Source organism: Brassica rapa, chromosome A04 (genome assembly GCF_000309985.2).
Source record: "Brassica rapa cultivar Chiifu-401-42 chromosome A04, CAAS_Brap_v3.01, whole genome shotgun sequence".
In the NCBI taxonomy this organism is placed as follows: Eukaryota; Viridiplantae; Streptophyta; class Magnoliopsida; order Brassicales; family Brassicaceae; genus Brassica; species Brassica rapa.
Window position 1 is genome coordinate 15,088,691 of NC_024798.2, and position 19,699 is coordinate 15,108,389.

At 38.9% G+C, this 19,699-nt stretch overlaps 2 protein-coding genes and 1 pseudogene across 2 annotated transcripts; 2 read left to right on the forward strand and 1 right to left on the reverse strand.

Annotated features, from left to right (window-relative positions):
• Window positions 1–774: 774 nt before the first annotated feature.
• On the forward strand, window positions 775–3,475 carry LOC103864818 (ruBisCO large subunit-binding protein subunit alpha, chloroplastic). Its single transcript, XM_009142592.3, has 7 exons — window positions 775–972; window positions 1,067–1,247; window positions 1,349–1,470; window positions 1,538–1,745; window positions 1,821–1,966; window positions 2,194–2,952; window positions 3,019–3,475. Exons 1-7 carry the CDS (start codon window positions 919–921, stop codon window positions 3,304–3,306), a joined length of 1,758 nt encoding a protein of 585 aa, XP_009140840.1. The 5' UTR covers window positions 775–918; the 3' UTR covers window positions 3,307–3,475.
• A 2,082-nt stretch (window positions 3,476–5,557) lies between these two features.
• LOC103864850 lies at window positions 5,558–15,258 on the forward strand (annotated as a pseudogene).
• Window positions 15,259–15,538: 280 nt separating this feature from the next.
• On the reverse strand, window positions 15,539–18,144 carry LOC103864820 (UDP-glycosyltransferase 86A2). The gene is made up of 2 exons (XM_009142594.3): window positions 17,432–18,144; window positions 15,539–16,617 (listed from the first exon to the last, which is right to left on the reverse strand). Exons 1-2 carry the CDS (start codon window positions 17,949–17,951, stop codon window positions 15,695–15,697), a joined length of 1,443 nt encoding a protein of 480 aa, XP_009140842.1. The 5' UTR covers window positions 17,952–18,144; the 3' UTR covers window positions 15,539–15,694.
• Window positions 18,145–19,699: the final 1,555 nt, after the last annotated feature.

Below are 19,699 nucleotides of genomic sequence, written 5' to 3' on the forward strand. Positions count from 1 at the left end.
GGTAATATCAAAATTATATATTTATAAAATAAAAATTTATCTGTACTGACGTGCGAGTCAAAGTCTAGTTGGATCTTATAACTTGGAGCCATTTCCAGACCCAACACGTAGTGACGTATACTCCACCCACGTCCGCTCTTTCGACCCGTGACTCCATCCCGTCTGACGGTCGGTCGATTAATTTTCCAAGGCTCGGAATCATTGTTTACTGACCCTGCAATCACCATCCGACATTTTCCTGTCCTTTGGCCTCACTTGCACGGTATCGTAAATTACTTCCCGATAGGTCATCCATCATTTCACTACTCCAGCCCAAGCACGCTTAACTCTGGAGTTCTAAACAGATGTGTAACGGAAAAGTTAAGTCAACTTTGATGACATAGGTAGCCAAATCAATTCTCTTAAACCTTTTTTAAATATCATAACTCGGGGTGTTACACTTTCATTCTGCTAAGTCGTTCTGTTGGGGGTGTACACGGGTTTGCTATGCAATGTTGAATACCATTAAGGACTACATGCACCATTTGATGGAATACTAAAATGAAATATTATAAATAAGTACCAATATTATAAAAAAAAATATCGAATTGGTTAAAATTTGTGTAAAAGTCACACACTTCCCATGTAGTTATTACATAGTTATACTCTCTATATAGATGCTTTATGTAATAATAATTTATAAACAGAAAAAAAGAGTGCTTTCCGTTTTGGGCCACGCATAGAGAAACAAAACAAGCCCATGAAAAAAGAAGAAGCAGGTGAAGCCTTTTTAAAAAACCAACGGTTTTGTCTTTACGAAATGCAAAGAGTCTTCTAGACCCTTTTCTAAAAAACCACTCACTCACTCACTCTCGTTTCAAAAAACCATTTCCCTTATCCACCAACCAAAATCCAGAACCTCCTCGTCTCACAAAAAAAATGGCCTCCGCAAACGCTCTCTCCTCCGCCTCCGTCCTCTGCTCTTCACGCCAGGTGCCGAGCTTCATTCCATCTCAATCAACTTGGATTCTTGTTTCTTCAGTTGGTTTCTGTGTTGGTGAAAAATGTTTACTTTTTGTGGCTGCAGAGAAAGCTCAGTGGTGGAACTCAGCAGAAAGGTGAAAGAGTAAGCTACAAAAAAGCAAATAGACGTTTCAGCGTTAGAGCAAATGTAAAAGAGATCTCTTTCGACCAGAGCTCAAGAGCTGCTCTTCAAGCTGGTATTGACAAGCTTGCTGATGCCGTTGGCCTCACTCTTGGCCCTAGAGGTATCATTACAATCTCCATGCCGTTTGTTCCAAAATTGTATCTCTTTTTTTGTCTTAATGTTGTTTATTATTATTATTTTTTTTCATTTGATGGTCTCAAGGGAGAAATGTCGTGTTGGATGAGTTTGGAAGTCCCAAGGTCGTGAATGATGGAGTCACCATTGCTAGGGCCATTGAGTTACCTGACGCTATGGAGAATGCTGGTGCAGCTCTCATCCGTGAGGTTAGTTATCTTTACATCAATTATTACATCTGACAATAGTTATTGATTTGGTCCTTTTCTATGAAAGGTTGCTAGTAAGACTAACGACTCAGCTGGTGACGGCACCACCACAGCTTCCGTCCTCGCTCGGGAGATAATCAAACACGGCTTACTAAGCGTCACTTCCGGTGCCAATCCAGTCTCCCTCAAGAGAGGAATCGATAAAACCGTCCAAGCTTTGATCGAAGAGCTTGAGAAGAGAGCTAGACCTGTCAAAGGCGGTAGTGACATCAAAGGTACTGTACTCTATCCTTCTTGTTAAATTCCAATGTTGATTGCTAATACTAAAACCATGGTTTTTCTTTGTTCAGCCGTGGCTACAATCTCTGCTGGAAATGATGAGCTTGTGGGAACAATGATTGCTGATGCCATTGACAAAGTTGGACCTGATGGTGTTTTGTCCATTGAATCTTCTTCCTCCTTTGAGACTACCGTCGAAGTTGAAGAAGGAATGGAGGTATTAATTTTGCTTAGCATTTATCAGTGTTCTAAAAATCGGTCTAAGTAGCATCTAGGCGCCCGTCTAGTCAGCAAATTTAAAAAAAAATCGGTTTATCTCCCGCCTAAACAATTATCCTATCCTCTATAAAGTGCGTAACCACCGCCTAACGATTTTTTGAACATTGGTATTTTTTATAGCTATTCAATCCTAATTTACTCTGCCAATGTGTTTGTGAATTACAGATTGATAGAGGTTACATCTCACCACAGTTTGTTACAAACCCTGAGAAGCTCCTAGTCGAGTTCGAGAACGCTAGGGTGCTGATCACCGATCAGAAGATCACTGCCATCAAAGACATCATCCCTATCTTAGAGAAAACCACTCAGCTTCGAGCTCCGTTGCTCATCATCGCGGAGGATGTCACCGGCGAGGCCCTAGCGACCCTCGTCGTGAACAAACTCCGCGGCGTGCTCAACGTGGTCGCAGTCAAAGCTCCAGGGTTTGGTGAAAGAAGGAAAGCTATGCTTCAGGACATTGCCATCTTGACGGGGGCCGAGTACCAGGCCCTCGACATGGGCCTTCTGGTGGAGAACACGACCATAGAACAGTTGGGGATCGCTAGAAAAGTCACTATTAGTAAAGACTCGACCACGCTTATAGCTGATGCAGCTTCCAAGGATGAGCTGCAAGCTCGTATCTCCCAGCTTAAGAAGGAGCTGTCCGAGACCGACTCTGTGTATGACTCTGAGAAGCTCGCTGAGAGAATCGCCAAGCTCTCTGGTGGTGTTGCTGTTATTAAAGTCGGAGCAGCGACTGAGACTGAGCTCGAGGACCGTAAGCTTCGTATTGAGGACGCGAAGAACGCTACATTTGCTGCAATCGAAGAAGGGATAGTTCCTGGCGGCGGCGCCACGCTGGTGCATCTCTCAACTGTGATTCCTGCTATTAAGGAGAAGCTGGAGGATGCTGATGAGCGTTTGGGAGCTGACATAGTACAGAAGGTAAAGAGATTCATCAGTTTTAACATTCGGCTTTTATATGGATGAATCTTATGTTTTTGAATACAGGCTTTGGTGGCACCAGCTGCGCTTATTGCTCAGAACGCTGGAATAGAAGGAGAAGTTGTTGTGGAGAAGATTATGTTCAGCGAGTGGGAGATAGGGTACAATGCCATGACTGATACATATGAGAATCTGTTGGAAGCTGGAGTGATTGATCCAGCTAAAGTGACGAGATGTGCGCTTCAGAACGCTGCTTCGGTTGCGGGGATGGTGCTGACAACTCAGGCTATTGTTGTTGACAAACCGAAACCTAAGGCTCCTGCTGCTGCTGCTCCTCAAGGTCTCATGGTGTAATGAAATCACTTTATCATATGGCTATATTTGTTGTCCCCAATTATCTGCAATTTTTTTTCTCTGGGGAAATGAGTAGTTTGTTTAACGGTCATGAGAAATAATCATCTTTTTGATTTATGATTTGCAGAATAAAAGTTTATATTCAATATCTAGTAAACCTTGTTTAGCATGATTCCCTCCATCATCATCTTTTTTAGGTTTTGTTATCCAACTCTAATGTGTTATGGACATATGTCACACCCTTGGACAGCTAATAGTATTTAGTCTAATGTGTCCATGCATGTGCCGATGTGCGCTACCCTCTTTTCATGTAATCATGTTTCTTCTATATCCGAAGCCATTAATCTTCTCAACAACGTATAGCACAGTTGCTGCATCTTTAGTATGTAATCAATGTGTGGACTCTCTCCTGTCTAACACCTGAATACACAACTAGTTAGCCAGATTACCATATCCAAAGGAGAGAAGTCTTCAGGTAGTGAGACAATAGATAAGTTTAACTCTTCTTTTATCACTTTATGTCAAAACAAGATTTTTGGTTAACTCTTCTTTTATCACTTTTATGTCAAAACAAGATTTTCGTTTGATGCCGCTTTTAACCATGAATGTAACCGAGTCGATGAGTTATTTGTCGACAAGACCTATAATATAGTATCAAATGTCTTCTAAGCTATGACGACGTTCTATATATCCCAATATTTGTATAAAGGATTTCTAAGAGTAGCTCGTTCAAAGCCAACAACTGAAGACATGACCTTTTATTTTGGATTATGGGATTTTGAACTTTATTTGCAGGAAGATATAAGTGTGGAACTTGTATTTCAGGAAAATTCAAACTGTAATATTAATTCGAGGATATATAGAATGTGATCATAATTAGTAAGACATCTGATGCTATATGATCGTACTCTTGGAATAAATCCTACAAAGGATTCATATACGTACAAAAAAGAGATTTATTGTGGTTCTATGATCCAAAAATGTGAGTCTAACAGTAACCAGTTATAAATCATGCAACCGTGTACATATATATATATATATTGGTGGATCTCCAGATCATTTAAAAAATAGTTTGAAATGTAGACAGGATTGTGTGAGTGTGTCATAACTCATAAATGCAAAGACAAACGTTCGACTTTGATTGCAATTTCAGAAACTCACGGACTTCCCTACTTCTTCTGATTTTCCCCACCCCATCACATTTTTTTTTTCTTCCCAACTAAAAAAACATCTCCAAAGTGCCAGCCATTTTGCCTCTGTCATCTCCTACTTACTCTCTTCTCTTTCGCTTCCCAGCCATCTATCACGAGTCCATTTATGAACCCTAATCCTAAATACATACATATCTCCCGCCACTTATATATATTACCTCACATGTCATTATACCAAAACTCTCTCAAGAAGCAAAAAACTGAGTCCAATGTTCAACACAAAGTTTCATGTTGTCATTATCACTCTAAACCTTGTACTCGTATATGCCGGAGGACGTTTAATACCACCGGGTAGCGTTCCAAGCACATCGATGAAGTCTTTATCAGTCGATGATACAATCAACTTGAATCCGAAGAATCAGATTTTCCGTGGGGCAGAAGTAAAGAGTTGTAAGCCTAAGGGGTTCCGACCGAGATCAGCTCCGAGCCGGTTTGTAAATTATCAGCCTCTTGTTTCTGTCAAGTGTTCCTCATCCAAAGTTACTTCCCGGTCCAAAATTTCGCCTTAGTTAGTTTTTTTCTCTACCAAAATATATTTAGTTGTGAAAATAATAATAATACGATGTTTTGATTCTTTGTGTCAATATTGTATGGACTATGGAGAATATGTAATGCAAGTGTATGTGTTTTTTTTTAATTATCAAGAACTTCACCAAATTTGAATAAATTGACAAAATCAAAAAATTCAAGATAAGATAAACAAAACAAATCAACTATGCCTATGTTGGAACTATAAAGGCCTTTTGGTCAATGGCTTGGATCTTTTCACTCCTTAAAAATAGTAAAATACTAATTAGACTACTGACCTAGATAGGTCGGGATACTTTTTTTTTCCATAGTATTTAATGTAGGATTTTAATTGAAGTTCAGTATTTTGGAAGGATTCTAATTTATAAACAAAGTACGTACTAGACCAAACCTTGGATCAAGTAACTAAAACTTAAAGTTGAAGTTAGTACTATACGCGAACTTTTATTTTGTATAAACACCAAAAGAAATTCAATTTAACGGTTTCTTATATTCCGCTAAAAATCTCACTCTAAGAACCCCTATTAATCATGTTCTTAGTTGAGTGATAAGGATTTTGATTTGGAATAGACGTAAACTTTTCGATCCTGATTTGGATTTCTGTTAAGAACAAAACTGTCACTTGGTCAGACGATATGTAGCTATTCTTTAAGCTTTATTTGAAAAAATCAGAACTGTACTATTCGTTGATATTATTGTTCATTTATCTCCAGTCAATAAAATTAATAATTGATTATATTTTTCTTAAAAATTTGACGAAAACGACTATTAATGTGAAACTTTACTTTTTTTGGTCAAATAATGTGTAATTTAACTAAAATATTATAGAAACTCATAAACATTTGGTTCAGACAAAAATTTCCCAGTCCATTGGATGTTTTTTTTTAATAATATTTGCAGAATCCCGAAGAGTTGAACCAGAGAGCTCATTCCCTAGCTCTCTCTCCAACAAAGCATCTCTCTCTTCTCAAGAAGAGATTCTCAGGTGGATCTACTTCTTTCAGATCCAGGTTTGTCTTCTCTTCTTCCTTAGTTCCTCCAAAAAACTGTTTCTCCTTCTTCGGCTACTCTTCGCTTAGGTCCTGGGAAACTCACTAAGTTATGAGCTTGAGATAACTTCTTTATGGTCTCGTAACTGCATAAACCTAAAGCAAAGAGAATATTAGGTTTATGTTACTAAATAAGGAATCACTTGTCACTATGTTCTTTGTTTATGGCAAAAAAAAAAGCAGAACATGAACTTTAGACTTTAATTAAACGGTACTTTTTCACTTTAGTGCTTTACTGATTCACTCTAAAATCAAGTAAGCACTTTACTTATTGGCCTTCTTTGGTTTTGGTGTCACTGATTAAGAAAATCTTTAACATTTTCTGATTGTAGGTGCCAAGAAGCTTTTGTTTAAAATTCTTGAAATTTTTGTGTTCTTGAGAGTCAATAATGGAAGAAATACAGTCTCAGTCAGATCTCTACCGTTCATCTTCATCTTCTGCAAGTAGTCCTACTAGTAGAGTCCCATCTAGCCACTTCTTCTACGTAAGAAAACCTGGCTCTCTCACACAACCTATATCCTTTGAAGACTCTCCTGACTGGGAAGACACTGATGACGCTGATGTAAGAATGGATGAAGAAGCTAATACTGGTGGTGGTGGGGACTCTATTAACGATGCCACAGCTACTCCCATTTCTCCTTCTTTGTCGAAAATCAACAGCGGTTCGATGACTTCTCCTCCAGTAGTGCCTGAAGGAGGAGGGGGGAATGCGGTTAGGAAAATCGCAGGTGCTTCCATTACTTGGAAAGATTTGACTGTAACTATGAAAGGGAAGAGAAGATATTCTGATAAAGTGGTAAAGAGCTCTAACGGCTATGCGCTTCCCGGTACTATGACAGTTATTATGGGTCCTGCCAAGTCCGGGAAGTCTACTCTATTGAGAGCACTTGCTGGTAATAATGCCATAAGTATTCACTAAGGATTCTTCTTTATCATGTTTTCATTTGTTTACTAATCTCATCGATGTTTTTATAGGAAGATTGCCTCCTTCAGCTAAAATGTATGGAGATGTGTTTGTGAATGGTTCAAAATCACATATGCCTTACGGATCCTATGTGAGTCACCTATTATTTTTAGCATGGTTCTACAAATCAGCCTAAGCAACGTGTAGGCTCCCGCCTAGGAGGCAAATCAGTCATAGCCGACACGATTTTCATAAAATTCGATTTATACGATTCAAATCGGTTTTAACCATTTTAAATCGGTTTAAACCATTCTACATTGGTTTAAAACATTCTAAATCAGTTTAAACCATTTTTAATCGATCTAAATTAGTCAAAATGTGCTAAATTAAAAAAAAAACAATATTAGTATAAATCCGCAGTTTTGTATATCTGATTTTGGTAATTCATCAAAAATATTTTTATAATTAAAGCTAAAAACTTAAATATCTTATATAACTGTAAAATATATATAAAATAAATCAATTTTAGTTGCGCCTACATAGTGCCTACCTATTTTTTGAACACTGGTTTTTAGTGTTCTTGATCTTTTTCTTTAAGTTTGTGAAACTGTGATTTTCTTTTACAGGGATATGTTGAGAGGGAAACACAACTGATTGGATCTCTAACAGTACGTGAGTTTCTGTACTACTCACCGCTGCTTCAGCTTCCAGGTTTCCTCTGTCAGAAAAGTAGCGTTGTGGAAGATGCGATTCAGGCCATGTCTCTGAGTGATTACGCAAACAAATTGATTGGTGGTGGTGACTGTTACATTGATAGGTTCCATAACTCGTATTATAGGAAGAGGAAGAACAGTGGTGGAATGGTAGAGAAGGACGTTGATGGAGAGTCAAGTGGAGGGAAGGATTTGAATAATATTGGAGGAAGTAAAGACTTGGAGTGAGACAGAAGGTTTGAAGAATAGAGAGTAAAGCAAAGACTGGAGTTCATCGAGAGGCTTTGCTGTTACGATTGTTTTTCATTCAAATACATTTCGAAAGTTTGTTTTCTTTTTTTCATGCTTGTTGTTGCAGAAGTTAGACGATATGAGTCTTCTCTCTCGATCGTTATGAGATCGATGGATACGTTTGCTATCGCTATGAGATTGTAATTCGTATTCATACTACAAGCTTCCTATTTCAAATACACAGAGTTTACAGAGTTTCTAGAGTTCGAGATAAGCTAAATCTATCATTGGTGCGGTGATAAGTTCGGATTTCGCGTTTCCGATGACGACGAGTGGTTCACCGGTGCGTTCCGGTGGTTTGGATGAGATGGATGAGCTGGATGAGAGGTTGCGTAGTGATGTTTCGTTTCTGATGGGAGCATTTACGCGTTTGAATGAAGGTCAGGCGATGTCGAATGCGACGGTCTCGTCGTTAGAAGGGAAGATGTCGACGATCGAAGCAGCGATGACGAATCTCGCGTCGTCGGTACAAGGGATGATGAAGTCGATTGGGAAGATTCCGATCTCTGAGCCGGTTCATCCGATGGAGTATTCTCACAGTGGATCTCAGGTACATTCTTCGTATCTAGAACCAAATCGGCGTTCTCAAGGAGGTTATCGAGGAGATAATTTGAATTTGGATAACCGTGATAGTATGCTGAAGAAGATTGAGATGCCTTGTTGTGATGGTACTCATGTTTTGGATTGGATTGTGGATATTGAGCATTTTTATACGATTGGAAGGTATGCTGATGAAGCGAAACTCGATTTGGTTCCTCTTTGCTTGAAAGGAGACATCAAGAAATGGTTTACTTGGGTGATGCGTCGGGGAGGCTTTTTGAGCTGGGATGATTTCAAGCAACGTCTGGGAGTAAGATTCTCTGAATCTATTGATGATGAACCAGAGACAAGACTTTTTGCTCTTAGACAAACGGGTACAGTATCAGAGTACGTGTCTGAGTTTGAGGAGTTATCTTCTCAAGTCGTTGGGTTAGCGGATCATCATTTGGAGAGGATTTTTTATCTTGGCTTGAATCCTGAGATGAAGGAGGTGATTCGTATGAAAGATCCTCAGGGGTTACCGAACTATATTGCGGCTGTTTTAAGGATGGAGTCAAGCGCATTTTGTAAAGTGGTGAGTGGAGTTGGAGGCAATGATTCTAAGGGTTTGAATTAGCGTTCTAGTGGTGGTCGAACGAATTTTTCGTCTCATTTTCAGAGAGACAAGTCTCGTCTGAAGGCAGGGGTGAGTAGAGATACCGGAGGGGGTCAGAAAGGGACTCAACGCCTTCGCCAAATTCACACTGATGCGGAACTGGATGCTATGAGAAGAGATAAGTTGTGTTTTAAGTGCAAGGCGCCATGGTCAAAAACTCATGATTGTCCTAACAAGTCGTTGAGGGTGATGACGGTGGTGAATGGGATGGAATTGGAAGTGGTGGATGTTCGTGATGAGGAGGAGTTGGATCCGATGGGAGTGAAGGAAATGTGTACTCTGTCCTTCAGTTCGTTTATGGGCATTGATTCTCCAAGAACGACTAAGCTTCGGGGTTACATAGGTAACACGGAGGTCATTGTGATGCTTGATAGTGGTGCTTCTCATAATTTCATATCTCCTTCCGTGATTGACAAGTTACATCTTCAGTTGAGTGTGGATACTAGCTTGGATGTTCTGTTGGGGAATGGTGTTACGGTTAACGCTTTGGGTGTGTGCAAAGACGTGATTTTTCAACTCAATAACACCAATTTCACTTCCACATTTATTTCTTTGGAGCTTGGTCAAGTGGATGTGATCTTGGGGATACAGTGGTTGGAAACTTTGGGTAAATGTGAGGTGGATTGGAGGGAACAAACTCTCTCTTTTCAGCATGAAGGGTCTCGAGTCACACTCTATGGAGATAAATCACTTCATTGTAGCAAGATGTCCTTCAAATCATTGGTTCCATGTTCTGTCAAGTGTCATAGTTCCAATGAGCTGATGTTGGCCTCTGCTGCGAGTTCTTCTCCTATACCAGCCCTTGATCCTCCTCTATCTGAATTGTTGACTCGTTTTGAGGATGTATTTGCGATTCCAGCGGGTTTGCCTCCTTTGCGAGGGCAAGAGCATTCTATTGTTCTGATTCCGGGAGTTTCAGCGGTGTCTGTACGGCCTTACCGTTACCCTCATGCAAGCAAGATGGTGATGGAAGATATGGTGACTGAGATGCTTGCTACAGGTGTGATACGGCCAAGTACAAGCCCCTTCTCGAGCCCTGTTCTGTTAGTCAAGAAGAAAGATGGTTCACATCGTTTTTGTGTGGATTACCGCGCTCTTAACCGTGCGACGGTGCCTGATAAATAACCCATTCCGGTTATAGACCAGCTGCTTGATGAGTTGAATGGGGCAGCTGTGTTCTCTAAATTGGATCTGAGATCTGGGTATCATCAAATTCGCATGGTGGAATCAGACATTGAGAAGACTGCATTTCGTACTGTGGAAAGCCATTATGAATTTCTGGTGATGCCGTTTGGACTTACAAACGCTCCTGCTACCTTCCAGGCCTTGATGAACAGGATCTTTAAACCGTTTCTTCGCCGGTTTGTTCTTGTCTTTTTCGATGACATATTGATTTATAGCAAGTCGAGGTCTCAGCATCTAGAACACTTAGCTGCAGTATTGGAGGTGTTGCGTATACAGAAACTCTTTGCGAATCGTAAGAAATGTTCTTTTGGAGTGGCACAGGTGGAGTACTTGGGACACTTGATCTCTGTGCGGGGTGTTGCTACCGATGGAGTGAAAACTGAAGCGATGAACTCATGGCCTATCCCGAAATCTGTTAAACAACTTCGTGGTTTCCTGGGTTTGACAGGTTATTACCGTCACTTTGTGAAAGATTGTGGAGTTCTGGCCCGTCCTCTTACCACATTGTTGAAGAAGGATCAATTTCAGTGGTGTTCTGAAGCTCAGACTGCCTTTGAGAAGTTGAAGTTTGCGATGGTCCATACTCCAGTTTTGGCACTACCGGACTTTAACAAGACATTTGTGGTGGAGTCTGATGCCTCTGGATTTGGTTTAGGTGCGGTGCTGATGCTGGACAAGCGTCCGATAGCTTTCTTTAGTCACGCCTTGACGCCGCGAGAGCAGTTGAAACCAGCGTATGAGCGTGAGTTGATGGCTATCGTGATGGCGGTGCGGAAATGGAAGCATTCTCTCATGGGGAAGAAGTTTCACGTCAACACTGATCAAAGGAGTCTAAAATATTTACTTGAACAGAAGGAGGTTAACTTGGAATATCAGCGTTGGCTTACTAAGTTGCTGGGGTTTGATTTTGAAATATTTTACAAGCCAGGGTGTGAGAATAAAGCGGCAGATGGTTTGTCTTGCAGTATGGGTGTATCAGCTTTGTTGTTGTCGCTGACTGTACCAACTACTCTGTAGTGGGAGGATTTGTTTAAGGAGATTGCGGAGGATGCGGGGTTACAATCTTTGTTAACGCAGGTTCAATCAGAGACTCTGTTGTCAAAGAAATATTCTGTTGTTGATGGGAAGTTATGGTATAAGCGTCGTCTGTTGATTCCGAAATCATCTCGCTTTATTCCGTTGATATTGCGTGAATCTCATGACAGTAAATGTGGGGGCCATTCGGGGGTGTTGAAGACAGTGAAGCGTGTGCAACGTTCTTTTCATTGGGAGGGAATGCAGAAAATGATCCAGGATTATGTGGCGGATTGTGTGGTTTGCCAAACGCATAAACATTCTACATTAGCTCCTGCGGGCTTACTCCAACCGTTGCCAATACCGGAGCGTGTGTGGGATGATATTAACATGGATTTTATCGAGGGGCTCCCTACGTCGAATGGTATCAACGTGATATTGGTTGTCATTGATCGCTTGAGCAAATATGCACACTTTATTGGCTTGAAGCATCCTTTCTCTTCGTCGGACGTGGCAGCTAAGTTTGTGAATGAGATCGTGCGTCTTCATGGGTTTCCCAAGAGTATTGTCTCTGATCGAGATCGTATTTTCCTCAGCTCATTTTGGAAAGACGTGTTTAAGCTTGCCGGAACTCATCTCAAGTTCAGCACGGCGTTTCATCCGCAAACAGATGGCCAATCTGAGGTCTTGAACCGTTGCCTGGAGACTTACTTGAGGTGCTTTTCTTCTTCTCATCCTCGGACGTGGCAAAAGTATTTGATGTGGGCGGAGTTGTGGTACAATACGACATACCACAAGTCGTTGAAAACGACTCCCTTTCAGGTTGTTTATGGTAGGGAACCTCCCGCGATTCTGCGTTATGAGTTTGGTTCTACTAAAAACTTTGAGTTGGAGCAGTCGTTAAAGGAGAGGGATGTGATGTTGGATCAGTTGCCGCCGCTGTGTATTACGGATGTGGATATGGTGTTGGAACCGGAGGATGTTTTGGCAAAGCGCTACAATGCGACTGGGGGGTTGGAGTTGTTGGTGAAGTGGGTTGATCGTCCCTCATTTGAGAATTCTTGGATATCATCGCGCGAGTTTGTGGAACGTTTTCCTTATTATAAGCTTGAGGGCAAGCTTAATTTCGTTGGGGGGAGTATTGATAGGTTCCATAACTCGTATTATAGGAAGAGGAAGAACAGTGGTGGAATGGTAGAGAAGGACGTTGATGGAGAGTCAAGTGGAGGGAAGGATTTGAATAATATTGGAGGAAGTAAAGACTTGGAGTGAGACAGAAGGTTTGAAGAATAGAGAGTAAAGCAAAGACTGGAGTTCATCGAGAGGCTTTGCTGTTACGATTGTTTTTCATTCAAATACATTTCGAAAGTTTGTTTTCTTTTTTTCATGCTTGTTGTTGCAGAAGTTAGACGATATGAGTCTTCTCTCTCGATCGTTATGAGATCGATGGATACGTTTGCTATCGCTATGAGATTGTAATTCGTATTCATACTACAAGCTTTCTATTTCAAATACACAGAGTTTACAGAGTTTCTAGAGTTCGAGATAAGCTAAATCTATCATACATGAAGGGTCTCCGGAGCGGTGAAAGAAGACGTGTCTCTATTGCTCGTGAGCTTGTGATGCGACCTCATATCTTGTTTATTGACGAGCCTCTTTATCATCTTGACAGGTAAAACCATTTCTTGATTTATGTCTAGGTGGTAGAATCTTTGCATTCTTATTAAGCTGGTCCTTTTCTGCTCTTTTTTTTTAATTAGTGTTTCGACTCTGCTTATGATGGTGACACTCAAAAAGCTTGCGAGCATGGGATGCACACTTGTGTTCACGATTTATCAGAGCAGTAAGAAGTGTTTGGTTTGTTTGATAGAATCTGCCTTTTATCAAATGGCAACACACTCTTCTTTGGGGAGACACTAGCTTGCTTACAGGTGAAATATAATTATGTTTTTTTTTTTTTCATATCAAAGCTCAAAAAGACCATTGTTGACTTTGTGATGTGTCTTCATTATAGCACTTTTCAAATGCTGGATTCCCATGCCCGATTATGCAAAGTCCTTCAGATCATTTCTTGAGGGCTATAAACACAGATTTCGATAGGATTATCGCAATGTGCAAGAACTGGCAGGTACGTACACCAACTACAGAGAGAATATAGCATTGTGTAGGGCCGTCTCAAATTATTTTTAGACCATGTTCGAAAAAATATTAACTGTATATTTAATTAAGTAATGATGTAATTTTAAAAGCTAACAGTTCGGTCTTTATATGTTTAACGTTTCTTTTGAAGTTATAAGCATTAAATTTAAAAACTTAAAATTCTATACCTTAATTTATATATATTTTAAAAAAAGTTTGCACATTTTTAGATTATACTTCAGTTCGACTGCTCCATTTGCACATGCTAAAAGATGGCTGTATCTTTATTGTAACATTTTTTATACTGATATGAGCTTAAAATGTGAAACAACAGGACGATAATGGTGACTTTTCAGCAGTGAATATGGATACTGCTGTTGCTATTCGCACCCTCGAGGCTACATATAAATCATCTGCAGATGCTGCTTCTGTTGAGACTATGATCTTCAAACTTACCGAAAGGGTAAAACAATTGTTTATTTGGTTAATTCTATCGTTAGTATATAATGTCAATATCTAAGTTTTTTTTTTCTTTTTCTTTTGCAGGAGGGATCACAGCTTAAATCCAAGGGAAAAGCTGGTGCTGCTACACGTGTTGCAGTGCTCACTTGGAGATCGCTTTTAGTCATGTCTAGAGAATGGAAATACTATTGGCTCCGTCTTATTCTCTACCTGATTCTTACACTTTTTATTGGAACATTGTATTCTGGCTTGGGACACTCTTTGTCTTCTGTTGCAGCAAGAGTTGCTGCTGTGTTTGTTTTTGTCTCCTTTGCCTCACTATTAGGGATTGCTGGAATACCTTCGCTCTTAAAAGAAATCAAGGTAACCAATTTGATCAAATCTTACTTTGAGCTTTGTAAGTTTACACTTTTTTGTTTGTTTGTTTGATAGATATATAGAAGTGAAGCATCGAACCAGCATTCGGGTGCTTTTGTCTTCATACTAGGACAGTTTCTGGGAAGCATACCGTTCTTGTTTCTCATCTCCATCTCCTCAAGTCTTGTCTTCTACTTCATGGTCGGATTAAGAGACGATTTCGGTTTGCTGATGTACTTTGTCCTCAACTTCTTCATGTGCCTATTGGTTAACGAAGGATTGATGCTCTCCATCGCTTGCGTTTGGCGAGATGTTTACTGGACCACTTTGACTCTCATCTCTGTGCACGTGATCATGATGCTCGCTGCAGGTCACTTCAGAATCCGTAACGCTTTGCCAAAGCCCTTGTGGACTTACCCGTTTGCTTATATCTCGTTCCACACTTACTCCATTCAGGTAAGAAAAAAAATCTCTTTGCTTCCTTTTGAAGAAAATTCTAAAACGTTTCTTGTTTGTTTGATTGAATGTGTTGCAGGGTCTTTTGGAGAACGAATACATTGGGGAAGTGTTTGCTGTTGGAGAAGTGAGGAGTATATCAGGTTACGAGGCGATAGGAGGATATTACCTGATAGCTGCAGACGCGAACTCTAAATGGAGGAACATGCTTGTGTTGTTGGCTATGGCTTTTAGCTACCGTCTAATTGTTTATGTTTTACTACGTTTTGGCCTAAATAAGAATGTGTCTAGGTAGATAATTGATGATTTTAGATTATGTTTTAGTCTTTTTGGTAGTTTAAAAAGAAACTGTTAAAAGTTTTGGTTTGAATTTATTTTACATTGATTTGTACTAGACAAAATAATGTATCATATTAAACTTGGAATATATGAAAGAAAGGTTTCTTATTCATGTCTTCAGCAGTACATAACATATTCAGCTCAATGCAAAATAAATAAAAAAACTTATCCTCAACATCAGTAACTCTATTTTGGTTTCTATGTTTTCATGTGTGAACAAAATGAATTCATGCTTCTGTGTCTAATTTAATTATCCATGACGGAAGATATTAAAAGAAAAAAAAAATCAATACTAATGTTTGATTGTTTACCAAAGATTTAGACCAAATCGAAAAGATAATTAATCAATAAATTTTCGTATTTATTATCACACATCTCCAACGCATTGTCGCATAAATACTCGCATCTAGTTTCTTATAACGATAGTTCCATCTTACCACCAACTTTTATAATTAAAAAGGTAAAATAAAACAATATTATTCCCGATAACAAAAACGATACAGTCATCTTCTATAACAATATAACATTTCCCATTTTTGAGCAATTAAGCTTTCCCATTAGATAACCCAACCTTAGCCACAAGTCCATCAACAAACAAACCCAAATTCTCCCCAGACGATCCACTGCATTCCAACGCACCTTCCAAACTCATTTTCACCCGTCCGATCGCTCCCCTAACTCCCTCTCTCGATTCCCCACGCATCAAACGGCCAATACTCATCCTCACCTCATCTCTCCCAACGAACCCCCGATCCTCACACAGATTCATCCCAATCTTCCAATCATCAACCACAAGCTTCCGATTCGTAACCTGATCCGTCAACAACGGGAAGCAAAGCAACGGAACCTCGCACCATATGCTCTCCAAGATCGAGTTCCACCCACAGTGCGTCAAAAACCCTCCGATGCTCGGATGCGAGAGCACCGTCATCTGGCAACACCACGGGATCACGATCCCGCGGTCTCCGGCCTCCGATTCGAACCCCGCCGGCAAGGGGTTGGTCTCGTCGGAGCTGACGATATCGGGACGAACCACCCACACGAAGTTCACTTTGCTTAACGAGATCCCGTGAGCGATCTCGACTAAGTCTTTCTTGGTCACGTGCGCGTAGCTTCCGAAGGAAATGTATAAAACTGAACCGGCCGGTTTAGTGTTGAGCCATTGCGTGCAATCGGATTCTGACCAGAGGCTGGTGGTGACCGAGGAACCGGTTTTGAGATTGAATGGGATTATCGGTCCGATCGCGTAGAAGGGGATTTTGGAGTTTAGGGCGTGGATGGTTTTGGATTCGAATTGGTGGATGGTGTTGCAGAGGACGAAGTCGACTTTCTTCACGTCTTCGAATGCTTTGAAGATGATTTGGTGGACCACCGAGGAGATGTCGGTTTCTTGGAGATATGATGCTGTGTCTTTCGGGTTTATTGCTTCGACTCCGGGGATGTAATCGATTAGATCTCTTCGGGTTTCTGATTGCATTTGAAGAGAAAGTGTCAGGTTTTAGATAAATCAGAAAATGTAAGGATGCGTTTGATAAAATGTATGGAGTTGATATTAGTAACAATTTTTTTAACAGACCCTACAAGAAAATGAATTTATGGACCCAAGTTACCCAACTACACCTGACATTATTCACATGCGCCATTATTAGTGACAAAAGTTATCTTAAAGTGCTGCCTTCATTATTTCCCAATTTTATGTCTTTACCTTTACTTTTTTTTTTCTTCCTTTTTGGTCGGCAATTCGTAACGCTTACTTTTAAGAAAAAATAAAACTAGTAAATAATGTTTCTGTAAGAAACATAAACCATACAAAAATATCTCTATCCCTTAGGTAGGTATCATTTTCAGGCTTATTTAAAATATGGCAAAAGAGAAACCATAACTATATGATATTTTCCTATTACATGATTTCAACATGTATTAAAACCCAATTTATAAACAACCTGGAAGTTTGTCATCCATTGTATTTTTATAAATATAAAAGCAAATTTTGACTGTGTAATGCATATTTCCTGAAAATGCTCACCAGTATTAATGTTTCTATCACAACTAGCATATCATATAAGCGTATATATAAATAACAGAATATTCGGATCTCCTGGATCGGTAAACATGACCTCTTAATCTTTTACTTTCATTTCAAAATAATATAGACGTTGACCAAGACAAAAGTTTACTAGGATGATCTAGCGGTATTATTAGTTTAAAATATAAAATTAGAGAATTGAATTAAAATAATTAACTAAACTAAAGAAGAAGATTAAGAGGATAATTAATTTACCTTGAGCACCAAAATGACCATGAATCCGAAGCAGATCCATATGGTAATAGAGAGAAAAAACCAAAGCAGCTTCGGTCCAAAACGAGACACAAACCAAACCGAACTTCCTCGCAACCACCGACGGCCAAACAAAAAACGTGTCTGCGATCATCACATTCACACCTTCTCCGACAAGACTCTCCACGAGCTCCTCCACGTGAGCCGAGAACACGTGCAGCAACGCAGATTGGTACTGGTCATGGTTCAAAGACCGGTCAAACCCGAGAGGAAGTCCGTCGGAAACCGTAGCGTAACGTATGTCAAGACCAGACTCCGATCTAACTCCGGCGAAAATATCCCCGGAGTTGATCTGGTGGTGGTTGTAATGAGTGTTAACGAATGTGACGGTGATCCCCTGCGACGCGAGCTTGATGGCTAAGTGTACGAATGGGTTTACATGTCCTTGGAATGGGTATGGGATCAAGAGAGCATGAAGACGATGATGTTTATGGTGTTTGTTAGGGTTTTTAACGTCCGCCATTAAAATTGGGATCTTATTTCTTTAGGGAGCTTTAGATATAATGAGGAGAAACCAAGAACAAGAGAAATTTAAAGGTTATATTTTTTGTTAATTAAAATAAAATAAAAAGGAAGAATCTGTGATTAAGAAAAAGAAAGTAAATGGGGCAAGTTGGGTATAATTGAATGACTTTGCATTGATTCGCGGAAACGTCCATGGAAGTGGATGGTTAGTGGCATTTCTATGCATTTTCTCCTCTTTGGTTTTTAGTATATATAAATACAATTTTGGGATTAATGACTTGTTTTCTTAAAAGATATTTTTAAGCAAATCAAGTAAGATACCATGGCTAAAATCTAGTTCCTAGTAAAGGTAATGACCATAAGATTAGGATTGAAAAGTTTTTTAAGTTGCCGATTCAAAGTAGTTTATTTGTCAAAAATATTCTCCTTTTCGCAACGAGGCAAAAAAAAAAGCTGATGTACCATTTATATATAAGAAGAAAATATGTTTCTTTTTTGCTTGGCCCATTATATACATCTAAAGTTTATGCAAATTCCCTTGTATTATTTGCCAGCATCTATTATGTTCGAAGAAGATTAAAACGAATATAAATATATGAGAAAGCTTTCTTAAGTGGTGGTGGAGGGGATATGCATTATAGAACGATGCTCGTGGTCATTGTAAATTTAGATGTATTTTTTTTTCTGATGAATCTTTGATGTTTAAGTAAGAAAGAGTTGATTTGAGCAAAAATGAAAGCAATTGGATAATCTTACATGTGGTTTGTTGTTTATAAGATTTAGTGGATTATTGTGGATTATGGTGCTAAAGTATTCTATTTAGAATAGAGTTCATCGAGTTTCGTCTTGCTAAGTCTGCTTTGTGTGATATATGTTTTATCTTTAGTATGTTTGAATACCGGGTAATCATTTTCTTGGATCGATATATTAAACCACTTATGAGTGGTATGTATGAAGCCACATATAGAATTTAGGAGCAATAAGAATGTAGAACGAAAAGCTAATGAAATTGATGAAGAACAGAGTAATCAGTTTACAGAGAATGTGAAGTATTAGAGAGAAACAGTAAAGTCTGGGAGCTAAGATATGAAGGTTGAACCAGAGAAAAAGTTAAGGTAGAAGAAAATAGATAAAAAAGTTTATTCTCTTTAATTTAAATCTGTTATAAGAGTTGTTTATATGTAAAAACTTACAAAATAATAAACAAATGAAAACGGGATATAAGTAGACCGAACTGATAGGACATATAATAACTATATGATTCAAATTTGAATCTCCTAACATTCAAAACTAAAAATTAAAAAATATTTTATTTTGATAAAAAGTTAATATATAGTAAATAAAAATATATAATTTGAATCTCCTAAAATGGCGGCCACTACATAATCTTAATTTTATTGAAGGCTTGAAACTTACGTGCCATCTACAAACTTGAATGCATATAAAAATATATGCGCTTAGAGAAGTAGTCATTTAATTTGCTACTATTGCATCTTTTAACTTTTATTTTTTTTTTGTATAAATGTTACTGTTCCTAAAAGATCAATATTCTAGTTTTTTCACACATTTTAATAAAACACATTAAATTTATATAATTTTTTGTGTTTATCTTCTTTTCACAATTTTAAACTAATAAAAAATCAATTAATACAATTAAAATTTTTAAAATTAATTAATAAAACATGCATTGAAAATGTAAAAAATGAATTTTTTAGAAACAATTTTTTTTCTATAATATGTATCTTT